Source organism: Scyliorhinus torazame, chromosome 21, assembly GCF_047496885.1.
Source record: "Scyliorhinus torazame isolate Kashiwa2021f chromosome 21, sScyTor2.1, whole genome shotgun sequence".
NCBI classification, from domain to species: Eukaryota; Metazoa; Chordata; class Chondrichthyes; order Carcharhiniformes; family Scyliorhinidae; genus Scyliorhinus; species Scyliorhinus torazame.
The window spans coordinates 62,836,053-62,858,301 of NC_092727.1; the positions used below are offsets into that span (position 1 = coordinate 62,836,053).

Consider the following 22,249-nt stretch of genomic DNA (forward strand, 5'->3'; position numbering starts at 1 on the left):
CCAATGGTCCTTTGCAGGTGGCAATCTCAGATGGCTACATCCCGTCCTCTTGCTTCTGAACGCGAAGCGTGGTGGATCACACTATTGATCCCTATCCATCCTTGGTGTAGCGGTCACCCTTGGTCAAGGCCAGGTTCTACTCTATCCTATCCTATGTTTTGGGGCATTTACCAATATTTATTAACACATCATACATTAATTAATCTCTCATTTATAAAACATTTCACTATTAAACATTTAACTTCGCCGTACAGTTTTTTACTAACTAACACTATTAAGCTACTCTCATGCTGCTGCCGAATATCAAAAGAACTTATGTACGGAGCAAAAATGTTATAACAGCAGCATTCCTTTTCTACTTAATTGTGGTAAAGTTACAGAGGTACATGGTTTTAATTCTTAGCAGCAGTTAAAATGTTTGTTCAGTTTGTTGAATTCCAAAGAAGGGGACTCGGACTGTATATATCGGGGAGCGGGAGGCTTTTGCTCGCCATTTACAGAGGCGAAGTGTCTGAATAACACTGCAGACTATTGCAATTACTAGAAGGGCCTCTACTGTGTATGAAAGCCCCGCCATTGGGGGCAGCACGGTAGCATTGTGGATAGCACAATTGCTTCACAGCTCCAGGGCCCCAGGTTCGATTCCGGCTTGGATCACTGTCTGTGCGGAGTCTGCACATCCTCCCCGTGTGTGCGTGGGTTTCCTCCGGGTGCTCCGGTTTCCTCCCACAGTCCAAAGATGTGCAGGTTAGGTGGATTGGCCATGATACATTGCCCTTAGTGTCCAAAATTGCCCTTAGTGTTGGTTGGGGTTACTGGGTTATGGGGATAGGGTAGAGGTGTTGGCCTTGGGTGGGGTGCTCTTTCCAAGAGCCGGTGCAGACTCGATGGGCCGAATGGCCTCTTTCTGCACTGTAAATTCTATGATAATCTATGAAAGGGGGTTCCATTTGGCAACGTTTTCGCACCAAGTGGGGGCTTCAGTGTTTGTCTTTGTGTGTGGTGTAGTGTCTGGGCTAGGGGTGTCATGTTGTGTGGTAGTGTTCAGGCCTGGTGTGGTGTACATTAAAATAGTCCGTTGCGTGCATAGTTTCAGACGTCCAGCGATGATCAAGACGCATGTCAGCAGTCCTTGCTTCATCTTGTCTTCTGTCTTCCCTTTTCCATGTATTCCTCGGGGTGCAAGCATAGGATCTGTTATTATCTTTGGTTAATATTTCATTTTGTTTGTCTTTCTCTCCTTACTCCAATTATCCATTATGATCGTCACCATGTGTGACTCCCTCATTTTTTTTTGAAATAGCGTTTTGAGAGGCAAGAAATACCAATTGTTACGTGCAGAGATTCTCGCAGCTTGTGGTCGATGCGGGGAATGGACAGACAATGTCTCCGTCCAGTCTTTCTTTACTCCAACCAATGGTGGTTTAGGCTCATCTTAACTCGCCGAATTTTAGGGCGGCTAGTTTTATAGAGTTTCTTTGTCCCAGGGTTCAGAGGTAGTTTGCGTGTCGCAGCATATGTGGCAACCAAATGTGTCATGTGTGTAAATAGCAGGTGGGGAGTGACCAAATGGTCGCGGAAGGTAAATGAAAGAGGGGGTGAGTGTACAGAGCGCGGCAAAGTGCATTCTTTAAACCACAATAAGAGAGCAGAGAAGGGGAAACAGACCTGCCAAGGACAGCACAGAGTGTGGGGAACCATTCCAGAGTACGTGAAGTGACGGGAACATGAGGTGCGTGTGGGCCACGGCAGGGCAAGAATGTGTGGAATCCCCGGGTAGGGCGGTAATCAGTGCTGTTGCTCCATTATCCGAGCTTAACTGACCAGATGCATTTGGGTCCTCAGGTAGGGCGGGGATTCGTGCCATGACTCCCTACCTGGGCGACCTAACGAGCGGAAAGAATTTGTAGTCTTGTGAGATGTACATTTAACGGCCTTTGGTCAGTAAATGGCATCTGGGTTTATGTGAGATGAGTAACTATGACTGTATCAAGAAATTCGGTGTCAGGCCGACATCAATTAAAACCATGTATTGAGATGAAAAGAAGAAGCAAAAAGGCGGGCAGGCTCCATCAGAAATTAGGACACCTTAATACTTAGGCGGTGTCTCTTTCTCATCATCTGGACACCTCAGGGTTCTGTACCAAACAGTGTTGTAAAAGCATTACCGAAATGAGAGTCAGTATCTGAATCATCACCATCTCGTGTCTGCCGTTTCTGTGCCATGGCCGCGTGGGCCGTCGGATAATCTGAATCGTCGTGTCTTACTAGGATACAAGAGTTGTCGCAGTGCCAAATAGGGGTTTGTTTGTCGTGAGGCGTAGGGGCGGTGGGAGTTGAGAGCAAGTTACTGTTGTTAGGTGGTGGCTGGGGAAGGGCATATAGGGGGCCAAAGATATCTAAGTCGTGCGTCCGGGGGCTGAGGTGAATGGGGGCAGAGAGATTGCACCAGTGGTTAGGGATAGTGATCAATTCGTGGGCGGAGACAAATACGGGTCTGTGGGCGTGAACGTGCTGGCATGGCTGGGGGAGGGTCGGACTATGTTGTCGATGGGCGGGGCGGAATCGTCTCCTATTGCCAGAGAGATGTGGTGGGAGTGGCTACATTGGGATCCGTAGACTTTGAGTTGGTTGGTGTGGAACCAACCAGTTTTGCCATTGGGGTACGTTATCTTGTACACTGAGGGGCTCACTTTGTCCGAAATGGAGTAGGGTCCTACAAATCTGGGGGAGAGCAAAGAACTGGGGTTGTAAAGGGAAACCATTACTTGCTGACCGACTGTGTACTCTACGGGGTGGATGGTTTTGTCAAAGCAGGCTTTACTCTGCTTCCTTCTAGCGCCTAGTCGGACAGCCGTAGCGAGCTGTGCTGCTTTAATATTATCTGTGACCTGTTGATATGCTTTTTCATGGGTGAGGACGGTGACTGTGGGGCTTGCCAAATCGAGACCTAATAAATATTCAATTCTCTTCATGGACCGTCCGGTCATGAGAGTGTGGTGGGTGAAACCTGTGGAACTGGAAACGGTGTTCCGAATAAACATAAGGGCAAATGGGAGGACTGTGTCCCACGTGGTATTGTTCTGTTGCACCATCTTCCTAATGGTCGCTTTTAAAGTGTGATTCATTCTCTCAACAATGCCGCAGAATTGGGGGTGATATGCTATGTGGAATTTTTGCCTGATTCCAAAAATCGTTAAAACATTTTGCATGACTCTGCCGGTGAAGTGGGAACCTTGGGCTGACTCAATGCTGCGGGGGAGACCCCAGCGTGTAAATATCTTTTGGGTCAATATCTTAGCGGTGGCCTTTGCTGTGTTTGTCTGTGAGGGAAATGCTTCTACCCATTTAGTAAAGGTGTCGATTACAACTAGCACGTTCTTGAAACCATTTCTGCAAGGGGGGATGGGGCCAATGAAGTCTAGTTGCAAATTTGTCCAGGGGCCATTAACAGTTCGGGTGTGACGTAATTGTCCTTTCTTTGTGTACTGTTCGGGATTGTTTTGAGCACAGATAAGACAGTTCTCTACATAATGTGTTACATCGGATTTTAAATCGGGCCACCAACACAAAGGTCTTAAATGGGCAATGGTATTGTCTATCCCCTGATGTCCGTGTCCGTCATGAAACTGGTAAATTAGCTGATTTCTGTCCTGGGTGGGGACCACATAAATTCCATTTTTCAAAACTATGCTGTCCTGTACCGTCAGTGCGTCCTTCCATTTATCATAGTGGGCTGGGAAGTTGCCATCCAAAACCTGTTTGAGGGTTGTCTGCTTTTTGGGCCTGAGATAGATCCTCAATATTGGTCTGGGAAACCTGGACTGAGTGTATCGGTTCGCTTGCTGGGGCTGCCAAAAGTGACCATGGCGTGATCATGCCTTGGCTAGGGTGTCTGCCTTTACATTACCGGGTGGGGAAGAGCAATGATGGCTCCTTACTTTAATAATACCATATCTGCGGTCTGAGGCTGTCCTGAGAATATGCTTTAACAACGGGGCAGAGGGTAGGGGTTTTCCATCGGCTGATATGAAATCTCGAGATTCCCACAGGGGTAGAAATTCTGCACACATACAGGCTGTCCGAGTGTATGTCTGCGGGGGTTGGGAAAGAATCGGGGTGCTGAACTACATATGCTATGCCTGTGAGTTCTGCTGCTTGTGAACCCAGGTGGCCGGGCTATTTCAAAGAGATCTCTTCTAGTGGGCGTCCCTGCGCGTCTTCTACATAAATTCCACAACCAATTATTCTCTTTCCATTGTCGATCGTGGAGGAACCGTCTACATCAATTTTTAAAGTGTTCCCTGTGGCTTGGGAATGCTGTGCTTTACTGCCTGCTCGTGGGTGTAGTGACTTCGGGATAAAGGGTCCTGAGTGGTGTTGGGCTGCTATGATCTGGCACTCATGTGGGGTCCCTGCATATTGGAGATTATCAGCTAGAAATGTGTGGGTCTTGGTCAGTTTCACTGTAATGTCCCTTCCTTCTAACATAAGAACATAATAAGAACTAGGAGCAGGAGTAGGCCATCTGGCCCCTTGAGCCTACTCCGCCATTCAATGAGATCATGGCTGATCTTTTGTGGACTCAGCTCCACTTTCCGGCCTGAACACCATAACCCTTAATCCCTTTATTCTTCAAAAAACTATCTATCTTCATCTTAAAAACATTTAATAAAGGAGCCTCTACTGCTTCACTGTGCAAGGAATTCCATAGATTCACAACCCTTTGGGTGGAGAAGTTCCTCCTAAACTCAGTCCTAAATCTACTTCCCCTTATTTTGAGGCTATGCCCCCTAGTTCTGCTTTCACCCGCCAGTGGAAACAACCTGCCCGCATCTATCCTATCTATTCCCTTAAAGCTGAAGGGGTTGGATTACGAGGAGAGGTTGAGTAGACTGGGACTGTACTCGTTGGAATTTAGAAGGATGAGGGGGGATCTTATCGAAACATATATAAAATTATGAAGGGAATAGATAGGATAGATGCGGGCAGATTGTTTCCACTGGCGGGTGAAAGCAGAACTAGGGGGCATAGTTTCAAAATAAGAGGAAGTAGATTTAGGACTGAATTTAGGAGGAACTTTTTCACCCAAAGGGTTGTGAATCTATGGAATTCCTTGCTCAGTGAAGCAGTAGAGCAGTGTCCAGCGAGCTGTTCTGATTTGGCTGACTGAACCATCCTTTATTCTACCGTCTAGTAATAGTTGCGTGGGGGTGTGCTCTGTCAAGATCGTGACTGGGTTAAGGCCTGTGATATTTGCAAAATACTGTACTGCCCAAAAGACTGCGAGCAAGTGCCATTCGCAGGCTGAGAATCCTTGCTCTACGGGTCCAAAACTCGTGAGGCATAGGTACGGTGTAGGAGCGGTTTCAAGACCTGTGTATTGAGTTCTTCCACATGGGGTTTTCCCTGCGGCTCAGCTCAGTACAGAGAGAAACAAAAACACCGCAACCTGGACAAGATGGCTATTTAATCAAGCTTGTTACGTGTACACGGAGAACAGACGGGATTTCAGCCAAGACCTGTTCTACCGAACAAAGAACCGAGCACAGTAATTATACAACGTTCAAAAATCAATAGCCCACCCCAGTTGAACGCGATCCAATCCCTGAATCTGCTACTTTTAAACTTATCCAATAGAATTGCGGGCAGTGTTTAAACTTCACGCAATAGAGTCACAAGCAGCGCATGATTGATCCTCATCCCGACAGCTGCTTACAATCCCAGCAGCCTGCTGACTGTTTGTGAGAAACAGAACAACAGAAAGACAAGGGGCGAGATTCTCCACTCCTGCGCTGGTTGGGAGAATCGCCTGGGCCGCCAAAATTTCCCGTGACGCTGGTCCGACGCCCTCACGCAATTCTCCCAAGCGGCGGGAATGGCCCCGTCGAGTTCGGCGGGACGGAGGCCGGAGAATCGCCGGAGACACCCAAAATGGCGATTCTCCGGCACCCCCGCTATTCTCAAGCCCGGATGGGCCGAGCGGCCAGGCCAAAACGGCGGGTTCCCCCGGCACCGTCCACACCTGGTCGCTGCCGTCGGGAACAGCGCAGGAACGCTGGGGGGGTGGGGGGGGTCCTTCACTGGGGGGTACCTCAAATGTGGGATGGCCCACGATCGGTGCCCACCGATCGTCGGGCCGTCCTCTCTGAAGGAGGCCCTCCTTCCTTCCGCAGCCCCGCAAGATCCGTCCGCCATCTTCTTGTGGGGCGGACTCGGAGAGGATGGCAACCACGCATGCGCGGGTGACGCCAGTTATGCGGCGCCGGCCGCGTCATGTATGCGGCACTGCCTCTACGCGGCGACAAGGCCTGGCGCGTGTAGATGATGCGGCCCCGATCCTAGCCCATTATCGGGCCCTGAATCGGTCGGGATAGGGGCCGTTTCGCGCCGTCGTGAACCTCAACGGCGTTCATGACGGCGTGGGCACTTCGTCGCTGGAGTGGAGAATCCCACCCAGGATGTCAGAAGTAATATCCTTTTGGTCAAGTGAGTTCTCCTAAATCCCATTTGAGTACTTATTACTGCTATGTCCTAAAAATACATGTTTAATGGTTAATAATGATTACTCCGTCCTATAATTCATCTCAATGCTTAATAAAGCAACTTATGTAAAACTACTTATGCTAACGATTCAGTTTCAAGAGATATCATCGCTGAACCCCCCCCCCCCCAACTTCAATCCACCCTTTTGGTCCTTGGCTAGCCCAAGAATATGCCATTAAAGGAACATACTGAATTAACTGGAGTCTGGCTGATGTGTGGAATATTCAACAGGTAAGAGCTGCAACAGTTCCCCTTTAACTCGGGGGCGACAGTCTGTCTGCCAATTCCTAATGCGGCGTCTGAGGCAACAGAGCATAATAAAAAGACAAACAATATAAACAGCCGCAAAAGTACAACAACGTGTGAAATAATACATATCCTTGGATGGATATTGGCATTCAGGCCCCAATTCCATATTGTAGAGAAAACATTCTGTGTACTGAAACAGTTCCGCAGCCTTCTCAGCGTGACTCTGGATGAGCTCCCGCTCCGTGTTCCAGAGGTGGTCAATTGGCGTTGCCGCCTCCCGAAGTCCTTCCCAATCGGCCCGCAAACGCGGGATGCGTGAAAGTCCCTTCTGGCCATATTGGTGAATCCGCTGGTCATCGTCAGTTCACTCGAGGTCACCCGCGTCCACGATGGACACATCCCTGTATGGAGTCAGTTCATGTCGGCCAAAGGTAATGGACTCAGATAAATTGGTTCGAACAACATTATGCCCAGGCAATTCACACACAATGCCTCGCTTTGGATAGTTGTTATACGACGTCACTCATTAATTGTCTGATATGGCTACAACTGTTTACGTGCCTTCCACACAAGCTGATTGATTTGCTGGCTAAGGGCTGTAGCCGTTTCACATCCTGGTATATATCCTGAACCTTAGCTCTCAATTGCCCTTTCATAACCTCAATCCTTCACTTATCTCCGCAATGTCAAGGGCGTTCAGTTCCACTATGTCTCTCTGTTGTCGCTTACGTATTTTCCAGCAACTCCCGTCCAAACTCCCCCTCTCCCAAGGCTACAAACAATCCTAGTCCACAGCAGTAGACTGGTAAGTGTAGATTGGCAACATCAATCATAACTCTTACAAGTCCATATCCTGATATTATCGTCACTGATTCATCATCGTCACTGATTCATCAGTGAGGGTCAGAACTAACCCGTGTCCCCCAGTGTGGCTAGTGATATGCTCATCACATTCGGGCTTGGGGGTTGTCCTTGGATTCGTGGTTGTAATCGAGCCAGAGCTCACCAGTGTCACAGTGGTGGTGGTAGGCTTTGGCCTGGTCCCCACCCATACGCTGTGGAGTCCTTGCTTCCTAAAATATCCCACCCGATTCTCGGACTCCTGCGCTGACTGGCTGCCTACTTCACTTCCCCGATACAAAGCTGTTAATCTATCACATAATCATCTCATGGTTGTCAGTACGGTTAGGTGCCTGGCAGGAATCTATTCACTGAATTACCAGATGGTCCCCCATAGGGCAGCACGGTAGCCTTGTGGATAGCACAATTGCTTCACAGCTCCAGGGTCCCAGGTTCGATTCTGGCTTGGGTCACTGTCTGTGCGGAGTCTGCACATCCTCCCCGTGTGTACGTGGGTTTCCTCCGGGTGCTCCGGTTTCCTCCCACAGTCCAAAGATGTGCGGGTTAGGTGGATTGGCCATGCTAAATTGCCCTTAGTGTCCAAAATTGCCCTTAGTGTTGGGTGGGGTTACTGGGTTATGGGGATAGGGTGGCGGTGTTGACCTTGGGTAGGGTGCTCTTTCCATTAGCCGGTGCAGACTCGATGGGCTGAATGGCCTCCTTCTGCACTATAAATTCTATGGTAATGATAACTTACTAGTTCTCAATCGGGTGATTTGGGCCATCGATGGCATGTAGCGTTCCCCGATCGGTCATTTTAAAAACAATGTCATCCTGCCTGGGGGCAAAGGCCCTGCGTCCCAGCTTTCCGTATCACCTGTAACTCCCATGGTCCTGGGTTCCCAACTGATATAGGGCCCAGGTATTTCGGAATTGCACGTAATTCGTATAAGCCGCCCCGCGGGGACATATAGAGTCCTATTTGTGCATATATCCTGAGTGTCATCAGAATAGAAACCTATATCACTCCTCCCCTTTGCATCTCTCATAACATTAACAGCATCCCGACGCACACGCGTGACATTAGTATACATGCGATCACTGGACTTGACTTCAGCAATGTCCGGCTCCTTCCGCGTCCCTGGCGAGGTGGTCGATGTTGATGATTACAACCAGAGATGAGATGGGATCCAGAGGTGTGCTAGCAATAGAATCCTGTGGGAATAAACAAACAGCTTCTGGTGCTCAATTAGTATTATATCATTCATATCATCGCCACTCCTTCCTCGTATACATCCTCTCCGTGCCTTAGTCCCATATCCTGAGCCACTCTGGTGACCCATCTACAAATCCAGATAAGTCCCATTACAAGTGCCGCAGCTGGCAATGCCATGGCTACGCCCCACTCCCTGGATCCGCCAACCCACTCTCAATTCTTTTTACTATAGGATGACTCATGAGGATATGGTTTCAACTGCGTCCAGTGCCGCCACCGCGGACCGGGCTTCTCGTCTATTAGGGCACGTTTGTCCAGCAATGATTACTGCATAGGGTCCCTCCCATCGAACCCCAAGTCCCTTTTTACCTGTCATGAGTTTGACCATGACCCTATCCCTGATGTTGGTAGTTCTGGGGTATCCTTTCCAGTCAGTTTGGTCCAATCTCTATGTTGTTGCTGTGCAATTACCAGACCCTTAAGGGCATGCTGGCGGTTCACCAGATCTTGCATTGGAGTACAGTGCCTTTGCTTATCTCAAGATCCGCTCCTCCAGTTTTCACCTCCTCCGGGAGGCGCATTGCTCTTCCTGGCATTAACTCAAAAGGGGTTAGACCGATACCCCGGACGGGAATGGCTCTTTGTCGCAACAACTTGGCATGCAGGGCCCGTACCCAATTATTCCCTTCCTGCAATATAGCTTTGGCTAGGCTATTTTCAAGGATTGGTTCATCCGCTCTACCATTCCCAAGCTTGGAGGATGGTATGGGATGTGGAATCTTTGCTGGATGCCAAAAACCCCACAAGCCTCCCTCATGACTTTCCCCGTGAAATGGGCCCCTTGGTCAGAATCCAGTTGGAGGGGCACCCCCCACCTTGGTATTATTTCATTAGCCAATATCAAAGATGCACAGATGCACCATAGAAAGCATCCTATCTGGCTGCATCACAGCCTGGTATGGCAACTGCTCGGCCCAGGACCGCAAGAAACTTCAGAGAGTCGGGAACACCGCCCAGTCCATCACACAAACCTGCCTCCCATCCATTGACTCCATCTACACCTCCCGCTGCCTGGGGAAAGCGGGCAGTATAATCAAAGATCCCTCCCCCCCGGCTTACTCACTCTTCCAACTTCTTCCATTGGGCAGGAGATACAGAAGTCTGAGAACACGCACGAACAGACTCAAAAACAGCTTCTTCCCCACTGTTACCAGACTCCTAAATGACCCTCTTATGGACTGACTTCATTAACACTACACCCTGTATGCTTCATCCGATGCCAGTGCTTATGTAGTTACATTGTATATGTTGTGTTGCCCTATTATGTATTTTCTTTTATTCCCTTTTCTTCTCATGTACTTAATGATCTGTTGAGCTGCTCGCAGAAAAATACTTTTCACTGTACCTCAGTACACGTGACAATAAACAAATCCAATCCAATCCAACTAGCGGTGGCGTCCTTACACGGGAATGCTTCCACCCACCGGGTGAATTGATCTACAATCACCAAACAGTATGTTCTACCCTGTACCTGAGGGAAAGGCCCAGTAAAACCTAGTTGCAAATTTCCCCCTGGTCCCTTGGGCCGGGGGCTGACTTCCCATTTATCTTGTAGGGACAGCTTGGTTCCACCAGGGTGCACTGTATGCATCGCTAGCAGAATTTGGCCACATCCCTGTCCATTCCTTTCCACCACCAACATTCCTTTAATAGTTTGATCATATTGTCCCTCCCTGTGTGCGCTTGTCCATGATATATGTCCCACAGGGATTATTGCACTGCCACGGAAGCTATTATCTTTCCCTCTCTCCTCCATATTCCATCATGGCCCATCCGTCTCCTGTTATTTCTCCACCCCCCCTTTTCCTCCACTAGTGCTTGTTCTTGCACCTGCCTTACATCAATATCAGCATAGCCTGTGGCCTTCACAGCTGCTATTCCTGGAATCTACATCCCCACCCGTTCCTGCTCTAATAGGTCTCTCGCAGCCTGATCGGATCAAACTGTTACCTTGCTGCGCATCATTCTCATTTCTCCGATCGGCCTAGAACTTAATCACACCCCATTCCAGGGCCTTCGTTAGAGCTATTAATCCAGCTGTTCGTGCTGAGTGATTCCCGGGGATCTGTTCTCCTGCAATCAACTCACCTTCAGTATCCACTACAGCCCAGCCGTACGGAGCTCCCCTCCTATATACTTCCTAGCACCATCCAGATATAAATTGCTCACTCCTACTCCCCCCTGTGGCTCTTCTGCCAAGCCTCCACTAGTGTCCTCCTCTACTTCCACAGCACATCCATGCTCCGTTCCTTGTATTGTTAACCCTATCACGGGATTTTCCCTTATATCTTTACAGATTTCCACATGTCTGTCCCCAGGTAAAATATTAGCATCCCACTTTGAGTGTCTACTACCCGAGACACCCTTCAGTCTTCCAGCCTCTAAGAATTGAACAATAGTATGAAGGCTATGGAGGATTATCTTACCCATCAGGGCGATGGGTTCTGATGCATTTATTGCCCATGGAGCGCATACCAACACCCGCACACATTGGTGCATGCCTGTGGCTACTGCATCCATTTGGGCAGAGTAATAGCCCACTGGTCTTAATTCATCCCCATGCCTCTGGGCAACTACGTTGGCCTACATTCCACTAGCCCTCCTGGCAGAAGATGTGGAATGGCTTACTGAGGCCCGGCCACCCCAGGTGGGCCCCTTCACCATTACTTGCGTAGATTGGAAAAGCCTGCATCTCCTTCCCGCACTCTACTCTGATTTTCTAGCCCTTCCCCCCTTTGCTAAATCTTATAGGGGTTTCACAAGGGTTGCTTACCCCTCCACTAGATTTTAAATCATGTCAGCTGTTGCTGCTCTACTGAAAGTCACTTAGAAATTCTCAAATCCTCGAAGCTACTGCAAATCTTGTCCCACTGGCAGTTACCCAAAAAGTAAAACACAAAAAATCCATTCGGACAAGTTAATATTAAAATTCGCAATTCCTGTTAAAAGAAAACCTCCTCAGCTGTCAATTCAAAATTAAAATTCTTAATGCCTGTAAAAAAAACACCTTCAGCTGTTACCAGGCAAGGGTTAACTATCTGCTGTATGAAGAGAGGCGGGGTATAAGCCTTCAACTGGACGTTATTAGTCACCACCCTCCTTTGTTTGACTTAACCAGAAACACGAGGAGGGATTTTTAGCAGCCATTAATCTACACCCATTTTTGGTCCCTCAAACTTTGTTTCCTTTCTTCCGACCAATATCAATTGCGTCAGGAATAATTATTTTTCAACCTGACCTAAAGTTTTAACACAAAATCAATCCAATACAGGATCAGACGTAATCAATTCAGATATCTCAAAATCCAAGCAATCTTGTTAAATTAAAATGGCCCCATTCTTACATGTGTGAATTTATATCCGGAGTAAAATTCCCACATGTGGTTCAGAATAATCCTGGAATCATGCCTCTGGCCAGAAAACATGACTTCAGCTTTCTGTCAACTGTTTGGACTTGAAGTACTTAAATGATTAAACATCAAAAAAACGCGACTCAGGCAACAAGTGTTTTGAGAACAAAAATAATCATTCCTCAGAAAGATAACTCTAAATAATAACATGACCCCACAAATCTCCTCCAAACGAAACATGATACTGCTGCTCGTAAAGCTGACATAACCTTTGTCTTTGATATGCTGCAAGCTAGCACTCTTTCGGTCACAGTGATAAACAAGGCTTTTTCATTATAAAACTTAAACTGTTTGTTTGATTCATTTATCTTTCCTTTTTTCCCCAATTAATCCAATCCTCAACACCTGATTTCATAGGAATGACCAATCCTTTAGTACATTTAAATCTCAAGGCATTTCACCCAAACCTTTGTTCCCTCACAGGGGTGATGCATGCTTAGAATTTCTATTTTTAACTTGCGCTATTGAATTCCCATAAATCCACAATTTAACCTTGTTTCACGTAATTTACACACATGTTTCGGGGCAATTTAAAAACCAATCAATATCATGCTAAAACAGTTATTTTTTGTGCTCCAATTCATGTATCTTTGTCATTTCTTTGTACTTCCCCTTTTATCCACAGCTGTTCTAAGCAGTAGGGTTTCAAATCCTGTTACAGATACAACCTCAAATAATGACACCAGCTTTGTCTGACTGGTCACTTACTCTGAGCCCCTCTGGGGTTCCCAGTTTTGGCCTCCATTGAATATCGTGGGGCCTTATCCTTTCCAATCTTTTTAACGCGCGGCGGTTTATCCTGCTCTGCTCATCGCCGTGGCACAAAAGTCCGTCTTTGCCCACCCAACAGTAGCGCGTTCTCAGTGTTGTGTGTGTCCACCGCTATCTACTCACAACTTTCGCACAATTTATGAATCCGACCGCCTGATCCGTAACTCCTCTATCTACTGGGTGGTAAATTGAAATGTACTCACCCATATTTCGGAGGCGGATCATTCTGCCAGAATCCTGTGTACGCCTGTGCTCGCAGTGTGCCAAATAATGTAGGAGCGGTTTCAAGACCTGTGTATTGAGTTCTTCCACATGGGGTTTTCCCTGCGGCTCAGCTCAGTACAGAGAGAAACAAAAACACCGCAACCTGGACAAGATGGCTATTTAATCAAGCTTGTTACGTGTACACGGAGAACAGACTGGATATCAGCCAAGACCTGTTCTACCGAACAAAGAACCGAGCACAGTAATTATACAAAGTTCAAAAATCAATAGCCCACCCCAGTTGAACGCGATCCAATCCCTGAATCTGCTTCTTTTAAACTTACATAGAACATAGAACAATACAGCGCAGTACAGGCCCTTTGGCCCACGGTGTTGCACCGAAACAAAAGCCATCTAACCTACACTATGCCATTATCATCCATATGTTTATCCAATAAAGTTTTAAATGCCCTCAATGTTGGCGAGTTCACTACTGTAGCAGGTACGGCATTCCACGGCCTCACTACTCTTTGCATAAAGAACCTACCTCTGACCTCTGTCCTATATCTATTACCCCTCAGTTTAAAGCTATGTCCCCTCGTGCCAGCCATTTCCATCCGCGGGAGAAGGCTCTCACTGTCCACCCTATCCAACCCCCTGATCATTTTGTATGCCTCTATTAAGTCTCCTCTTAACCTTCTTCTCTCCAACGAAAACAACCTCAAGTCCATCAGCCTTTCCTCATAAGATTTTCCCTCCATACCAGGCAACATCCTGGTAAATCTCCTCTGCACCCCCTCCAAAGCCTCCACGTTCTTCCTATAATGCGGTGACCAGAACTGTACGCAATACTCCAAATGCGGCCGTACCAGAGTTCTGTACAGCTGCAACATGACCTCCTGACTCCGGAACTCAATCCCTCTACCAATAAAGGCCAACACTCCATAGGCCTTCTTCACAACCATATCAACCTGGGTGGCAACTTTCAGGGATCTATGTACATGGACACCTAGATCCCTCTGTTCATCCACACTTTCAAGAACTTTACCATTAGCCAAATATTCCGCATTCCTGTTATTCCTTACAAAGTGAATCACCTCACACTTCTCTACATTAAACTCCATTTGCCACCTCTCAGCCCAGCTCTGCAGCTTATCTATATCCCTCTGTAACTTGCTACATCCTTCCACACTATCGACAACACCACCGACTTTAGTATCGTCTGCAAATTTACTCACCCACCCTTCTGCACCTTCCTCTAGGTCATTGATAAAAATGACAAACAGCAACGGCCCCAGAACAGATCCTTGTGGTACTCCAATTGTGACTGAACTCCATTCTGAACATTTCCCATCAACCACCACCCTCTGTCTTCTTTCAGCTAGCCAATTTCTGATCCACATCTCTAAATCACCCTCAATCCCCAGCCTCCGTATTTTCTGCAATAGCCTACCGTGGGGAACCTTATCAAACGCTTTGCTGAAATCCATATACACCACATCAACTGCTCTACCCTCATCTACCTGTTCAGTCACCTTCTCAAAGAACTCGATAAGGTTTGTGAGGCATGACCTACCCTTCACAAAGCCATGCTGACTATCCCTGATCATATTATTCCTATCTAGATGATTATAAATCTTGTCTCTTATAATCCCCTCCAAGACTTTACCCACTGCAGACGTGAGGCTCACCGGTCTATAGTTGCCGGGGTTGTCTCTGCTCCCCTTTTTGAACAAAGGGACCACATTTGCTATCCTCCAGTCCTCTGGCACTATTCCTGTAGCCAATGATGACATAAAAATCAAAGCCAAAGGTCCAGCAATCTCTTCCCTGGCCTCCCAGAGAATCCTAGGATAAATCCCATCAGGTCCCGGTGACCTATCTATTTTCAGCCTGTCCAGAATTGCCAACACGTCTTCCCTACGTACCTCAATGCCATCTATTCTATTAGCCTGGGGCTCAGCATTCTCCTCCACAACATTATCTTTTTCCTGAGTGAATACTGACGAAAAATATTCATTTAGTATCTCGCCTATCTCTTCAGACTCCACACACAACTTCCCATCCCTGTCCTTGACTGGTCCTACTCTTTCCCTAGTCATTCGCTTATTCCTGACATACCTATAGAAAGCTTTTGGGTTTTCCTTGATCTTTCCTGCCAAATACTTCTCATATCCCCTCCTTGCTCGTCTTAGCTCTCTCTTTAGATCCTTCCTCGCAACCTTGTAACTATCCATCGCCCCAACTGAAACTTCACACCTCATCTTCACATAGGCCTCCTTCTTCCTCTTAACAAGAGATTCCACTTCCTTGGTTAACCACGGTTCCCTCGCTCGACGCCTTCCTCCCTGCCTGACCGGTACATTCTTATGAAGAACACGCAGTAGCTGATCCTTGAACAAGCTCCACTTATCCAGTGTGCCCAACACTTGCAGCCTACTTCTCCACCTTATCCCCCCCAAGTCACGTCTAATGGCATCATAATTGCTCTTCCCCCAGCTATAACTCTTGCCCTGCGGTGTATACTTATCCCTTTCCACCATTAACGTAAACGTCACCGAATTGTGGTCACTGTCCCCAAAGTGCTCTCCTACCTCCAAATCCAACACCTGGCCTGGTTCATTACCCAACACCAAATCCAACGTGGCCTCGCCTCTTGTTGGCCTGTCAACATATTGTGTCAGGAAACCCTCCTGCACACACTGTACAAAAAACGACCCATCTAAAAACTTATCCAATAGAATTGCAAGCAGTGTTTAAACTTCACCCAATAGAGTCGCAAGCAGCGCATGATTGATCCTCATCCCGACAGCTGCTTACAATCCCATCAGCTTGCTGACTGTGAGAAACAGATCAACAGAAAGACAAGATGTCAGAAGTAATGTCCTTCTGGTCAAGTGAGCTCTCCTAAATCCCATTTCAGTACTTATTACTGCTATGTCCTAAAAATACATGTTTAATGGTTAATAATGATTACTCAGTCCTATAATCCATTTCAATCCTTAATAAAACAACTTATGTAAAACTACTCATGCTAATGATTCAGTTTTAAGAGATATCATCGCTGACCCCCCCCTTCATACGGGTCCAAAGCGATCATGTTGTTCTTGCAGGAGTATTGCTGATAGGGTTTGGTCGGTGGTTGCCACTTCGATGGCATAGGGCGAGTGTGGGTCTGGCACTTGTAAAGCAGGGGCTGTGCCTAGGGCGTGTTTTAAATCATCGATGGTGTCTGTGTGCTGGGAAGCCATTCCCATCGGGCGTTCTTTTTAAGGAGCTCTGAGAGTGGGACTGCTTTTGTGGCTAAACCATCTATATGATTTCGGCAATATCCTGCCAAACCTAGGAATGACCGGAGTGCAGTGACATTGTGGGGCAGGGGCAATTTAACTATCGATTCGATTCATTTCTGTTCAATTTCTCTCTTCCCGTGGGTGATGATGATGTCTAAATAAAGAACCTATTCTTTTAAAATCTGGGTCTTTTTGGGGTTGACTTTGCATCCAATGGATTGCAGGAGGCCAAGTAATTCCGATAGGAGCTGTACCTGTTCCTCTTTTGTGTCCGTTTGCAGGAGCAAATTGTCCACATATTGTATAAGGCATTCGGGTCGGGAAAATTTAGAAAGTCCGTTGGCCAATTGTCGGTGGAAAATGGAGGAGGAATTGTGGAATCCTTGCGGGAGGCATGTCCACGTGTACTGCTGCCCTTGAAATGTAAACGCGAACTTATACTGACAGGCCTTGTCTAGCGGGATGGACCAAAAGCCATTGCTGATGTCCAGCACTGTGAAGTACTTTGCCTATACTCCCTGCTTGAGCATGGTCTCAGGACTCGTGGCAACGGTGGGGGCTGCTAAAGGGGTTACCTTGTTAAGTTCTCGGTAGTCGATTGTTAATCGCGATGACAATCGGGCTTTTTTACAGGCCAAATTGGGGCATTATTTGTGGACGCTATGGGTGGAATAACTTGTTGGTCTAATAAACTATGAATAACTTTTGATATCTCACCCTTGGCTTGCTGAGGTAAACTTTCTGTGGTTTTGCTTCTGTGGTTTTGGATCAGGACCTGAAATTGTGACTGTACCTGGGATTTTTCCACAATCGTGTTTGTGTTGTGTGAACGAAGCTTTGTGTTTTATGAAGACCTCTCTAATCGTCTGGTCTGCATTAATTTTTAGCGGATTAAACCAATAGTCCCCTACTGAGCAAATCCTGTGTTCACAATCCGCTACTGTGAGCGCAGCCGGGGCACTAGCTGTTTTGGCCATTCTCCATACACATTTGTTGACTGGGTCAAACAAAAGGTTATGGGAGCTCATAAAACCGATGCCTAGAAAGTGCTCGGCTGTTTGGGGCAGGTCGACTAAACCAACGGGGTGCCTAGTTCTAATGTTCCCTATCTGAATGGGTATGGGATCTGTGATGTATCCTCGCTGTACGTGGCCGGTAAATCCACTAAGGGTAATGGTGTCTGTGGTGGGCCATTTGTCACGTTGAAACATGGTGGAGGAGTTTAAAGTGGTGTGGGATCCTCCTGTGTCCCAAAGAAATTCGACTGGTTGTCCCCGGACTGCCTGTGACTACTGGTCTGCCTGATTTGTCCCAGAGTGTGTCGCAGACCTAACCTGGGGAGTCCGAACACTGTCAATCTGTGGAACTGATCGCTAAATCATCTGAACGGGCGCTAACACTATACATGGGCCTAACATTGTTCCTCGGTGGGGGGTTGGGTTGTTGGTGTCGTTGCTGGTTCGGGGGGTTCTGTCGGCATTCGTGGGCGTAATGTCCCATGTGTCCACATTTGTAACAACCTCGTGGTGCCTGTGCTCTGGGGTGCTGTCCCTCATGTCTACTTTCGTTTATCCATGCTGGGTCCTGGCTCGTCCTAACCGGGTGCATATTCGCTTCTATCAATTCCTAATCTGTCTGTCGGTGTAGAGATTGTTCCCATGCTCTGGAATGTCGTTTTGATACCCACACTTCATTGTGCGTGTGGTCTGCGGGGTCGTAATTCACACAAGCTGATTGACCTGCTTCTGTGACATGCGAGACCATTTAGTGGTGTCGTCCTCATTTAATGTGCGCGGTTCAATTGTCCGTAAACTGCCATAAAATGAATCCAAAGGCGACCTGCAAAGGCGGTTGGATGCTCTTCCTTCTTTCGCCTGCAGTGATTTAAACCCTCGACTGGATCTCCTTTGTTCTCCCCGATTGCGTCTAAAGTTGCCGTTTTCATTTCCTGTAGGGTTCCTCCTGCTACATTTTGGGGTTCAGGCAAAGCTGACCTTACGGACTGGCTAAGGCTCATAACTATGAGTTTGACTTCCTCTCTCTCGTCTAGGCCGTACATAACCTTTTGTTGGCGCGCCTCCTCAAAGAAGCTGTGCGGGTCTGCGGTGGGCTGGAATGGACTAATTTTCCTGCAAGCCTCTCTCAACTGAGTTCTGGATAGTGGGGTGGTGTAAACGATATCAGGCTCCTCCTGATCCGATGACCTGCGCTGCGTGGTAACCGGATTCATGGGGGTCGAATTGTGAGTGGGGGTGGGTGCTGCCTGTGCAGTCGGTGCTGTGGGTGCTTTACTTTTCGGGGCGTGGGGGACTCGATTCTGATTTCCTGTGTCCTCTACATATCTTTGGCCGCTTTTGTTTAATTCTTGCCAATCGGGAGCATCTTCCTCATTTAATTCTGGCCAAAAGTATACCCAAATCCATTCTGCACTTAGAGCAGTGACTGTAACTTCTCTATCTGTTAGCATTTCGCGTGGTCTACAGTCCTCTGTCTCTGTTCTTTTGTGGAGCTGTGGAGCACTAGCAAAGCTGCCTTTAAATCCACGCATTGTCTCGTTAACTGTGCTACCTGCTGTTCTGTCTCTTCTCTGACCAGGACTGCGCGCTGTGTATCTTGGTCGGCTTTATCGTACTGGGTCTGAAAGCTGCTAAGGTGAACTAAACAAGATTGGATTGCACGTTTCACATCAGCCATCTCTTTATCTTTAGCTGCTAACTGTTCCCAGAGTTGCTCAATTATCTTTTCGCTTTCACTATTGTTTCCCTCGTTCTTCTCTTCTTTCTCAACTAACTGCCTGCGGAGCATCTTCACGACCTCCTCTGTGCCTCGCAACTGTGCCAAACAGGACACTATTGCCATCAGCTTCCGGACCTTTGCTACATTTTTCTTATGAACCTCACTTAGATTGTCCCACCAAGTTTGTCCTATGCTTCCTGGACCTGACTCATCATTTGCACAAAAATTGGACCATCCTTTCCCCTTTAAATACTTCCTCAACCCTTCCCCCCATATGGGGCATTGCTCTGCTCTGTCGGTCGCTGTGACCTCGGGTTCTTGTGGGTTCATTAAACATCCCATTGCTTTAGTGGCCATTGCTTCTGATATCTCTTTTCTTTCCTGCGTCTGTAATTCCCAGGGATTTCCCTATTCCCTTTCTTGGACAGGGGAACAACATTTTGCCTCCCTCCAATCATCCGGTCCGTCTCAGTGGAGAGCGAGGACACAAAGATCATCGTCAACGGCGCAGCAATCTCCTCCCTTGCTTCCCCTGGTAACCTTGGATATATATTGTCTGGCCCAGGGGACTTATCTATCCTGATGCTTTTCAAAATTTCCAGCACATCCTCCTTATTATTATCAAGCTGTTCGATCCTATCAATCTGGTTCACGCTGTTCTCACGAGCAACAAAGTCCATCTCTCTCATGAGTACTGAAGCAACATATTGATTTAGGGCCTCACCTACCTCCTCAGACTCGAGGCACAAGTTCCTTCCACTATCTCTGATCGGCCCTACTCTCACTCTGACCATCCTCTTATTTCTCACATATGTGTAGAACGCCTTGGGGTTTCCCCTATTCCTTCCCACCAGGGCTTTTTCATGCCCCCTTCTAGCTCTCCTAAATCCACTTTTGAGTTCCTCCCTGGCTAACTTGTAACCCTCGAGAGCCGTGGCAGATCCTTGCTTCCTCAACCTTGCATAAACTTCCTTCTTCCTCTTGACTAGAAGCTCCACTTCTCTTGTCATCCAAGGCTCCTTCACCGTACCATTCCTTCCTTGTCTCAGTAGAACAAAACTATCCAGGGCTCACAGCAAGTGCTCCTGAAACAACCCCGCACACTACTGTTGTGCATTTCCCTGAGAACATCTGTTCCCACTTTATGCTCCTCAGCTCCTGTCTAATAGCAGTATAATTTCCCCTCCCCCAATTAAATACCTTCCCATACTGTCTGTTCCTATCCCTCTCCATTACTCTGGTAAAGGTCAAGGAGTTGGGGTCACTGTCACCGAAATGCTCTCCCACCGAGACATCTGACCTGGCCTGGTTCGTTGCCGAGCACCAAATCCAATGTGGCCTCTCCCCATTCGGCCTATCTACATATTGAATCAGGAATCCTTCCTGGACACACCTGACAAAATCTGTCAAATCCAAACCATTTGTACTAAGGAGGTTCCAATCAATATTAGGGAAGTTGAAATCACCCATGACAACAACTCTGTTACTTCTGTACCTTTTCAAGATCTGCCACCCAATCTGTTCCTCCATCTCTCTGCTGCTATTGGCAGGTCTATAGAAAACTCCCAAGAAAGTGACTGCTCCTTTCTTGTTTCTGACTTTCCACCCATACTGACTCAGTCGACAAACCCTCCTCAACTACCTCCTTTTCTGCAGCTGTGATGCACTCTCTAATTAATAATGTCACCACCCCTCCTCTTTTACCTCCCTCCCCGGAACATGCTCCTATGAAATCCTTGTCTCCGTAATGGCCACAACATCGTAGTTCCAAGTACTGATCCATGCTCTAAGTTCATCTCCCTTATTCCTGACACTCCTTGAATTGAAACAGGCACACTTTAACCCATTCCACTGAGTGCAACTTTGCCCTATCAATTATCTATCCTTCCTCACAGACTCGCTGCTTACAATTCTGCCTGTTCAACAGATACCATATCCTGTCATCCTTAGCTCTTGTTCCCATCCCCCTGCCAAACTAGTTCATTGTCTTCAGAATAAATTGTTAACGTCGTGAAAACTGAACTGCTTTACTGGAATTTGTAAAACTTAGTGAGCCTACAATGTGCCAGGGGGATCTCGGGAGCAGCCTAGAAACAGGCAGCATGGGTAGGAGTAACCGAGCCACGGGAATGGGAGCAGTGAAGAGGAGTTATGTGACAGTGTCCCTTTGACTCTCACTGACAGTTTGTTTCCTGTTTGTTTTCACAGGGGATTCAGTTGACAAAATAAAGAGTTGGCTGGAGGATTGTGGGTAAGATGATGACTGAACCTGAAGCTTTTTCCATTCTGAAATCCGAAATAAAAGCAGAAAATACTCTGGCACCTGTGCAGGGAAAAAGCAAGTTAACATCTCAGGGCATTTTAGAACATTTCAGGAGCTGTATGGAAGTAACATTTCAGGAGCTGTACGGAAATAGAGAAAGGTTGATGCCGCTGGGAGTCAGTCAATAATCATAGGTAATAGATTGAAAGCTCTGTGGAAAAATCCTTGATGGGGAAGTGAGGAATGTTTTTTCAGATTTGTCAGGATCTTAAACATGCTGCTTAAACAAGTGGTTGAAGGTAATTCCCAAAATTATCTGAAAGGGAGTTGGACAGGCTCCTGAGGATGAGGGTCATGAAAGATGGTGGACAAATAGCAGGGATATGGCACTAGGAACAACAGCCCTCTTAGAGAGTCAGCACAAAAGTTGGCTCCTTGCTGTAACTTTCTATGATTCTAACAACTGCTTTTAAGGAATGAGTTTAGAATTATAGAATTTACAGTGCAAATGGAGGCCATTTGGCCAATCGAGTCTGCACTGACCCCTGGACAGAGCACCCTACTTAAGCCCACACCTCCATCCTATCCCCATAACCCAGTAACCCCACCTAACCTTTTTGGACACTAAGGGCAATTTAAAGCTGCCAATCCGCCTAACCTGC

General features: G+C 47.3%; 1 protein-coding gene across 1 annotated transcript in view; it reads left to right on the top strand.

The window, feature by feature from the left end:
- The window catches only part of tespa1 (thymocyte expressed, positive selection associated 1), a 298,936-nt gene that overhangs the window by 69,667 nt on the left and 207,020 nt on the right, over window positions 1–22,249 (top strand). Inside the window, exon 3 of the mRNA XM_072486878.1 lies at window positions 21,533–21,575. Coding sequence (XP_072342979.1) covers window positions 21,533–21,575 — 43 coding nt within the window. The remainder of the gene's footprint in view (window positions 1–21,532; window positions 21,576–22,249) is intronic.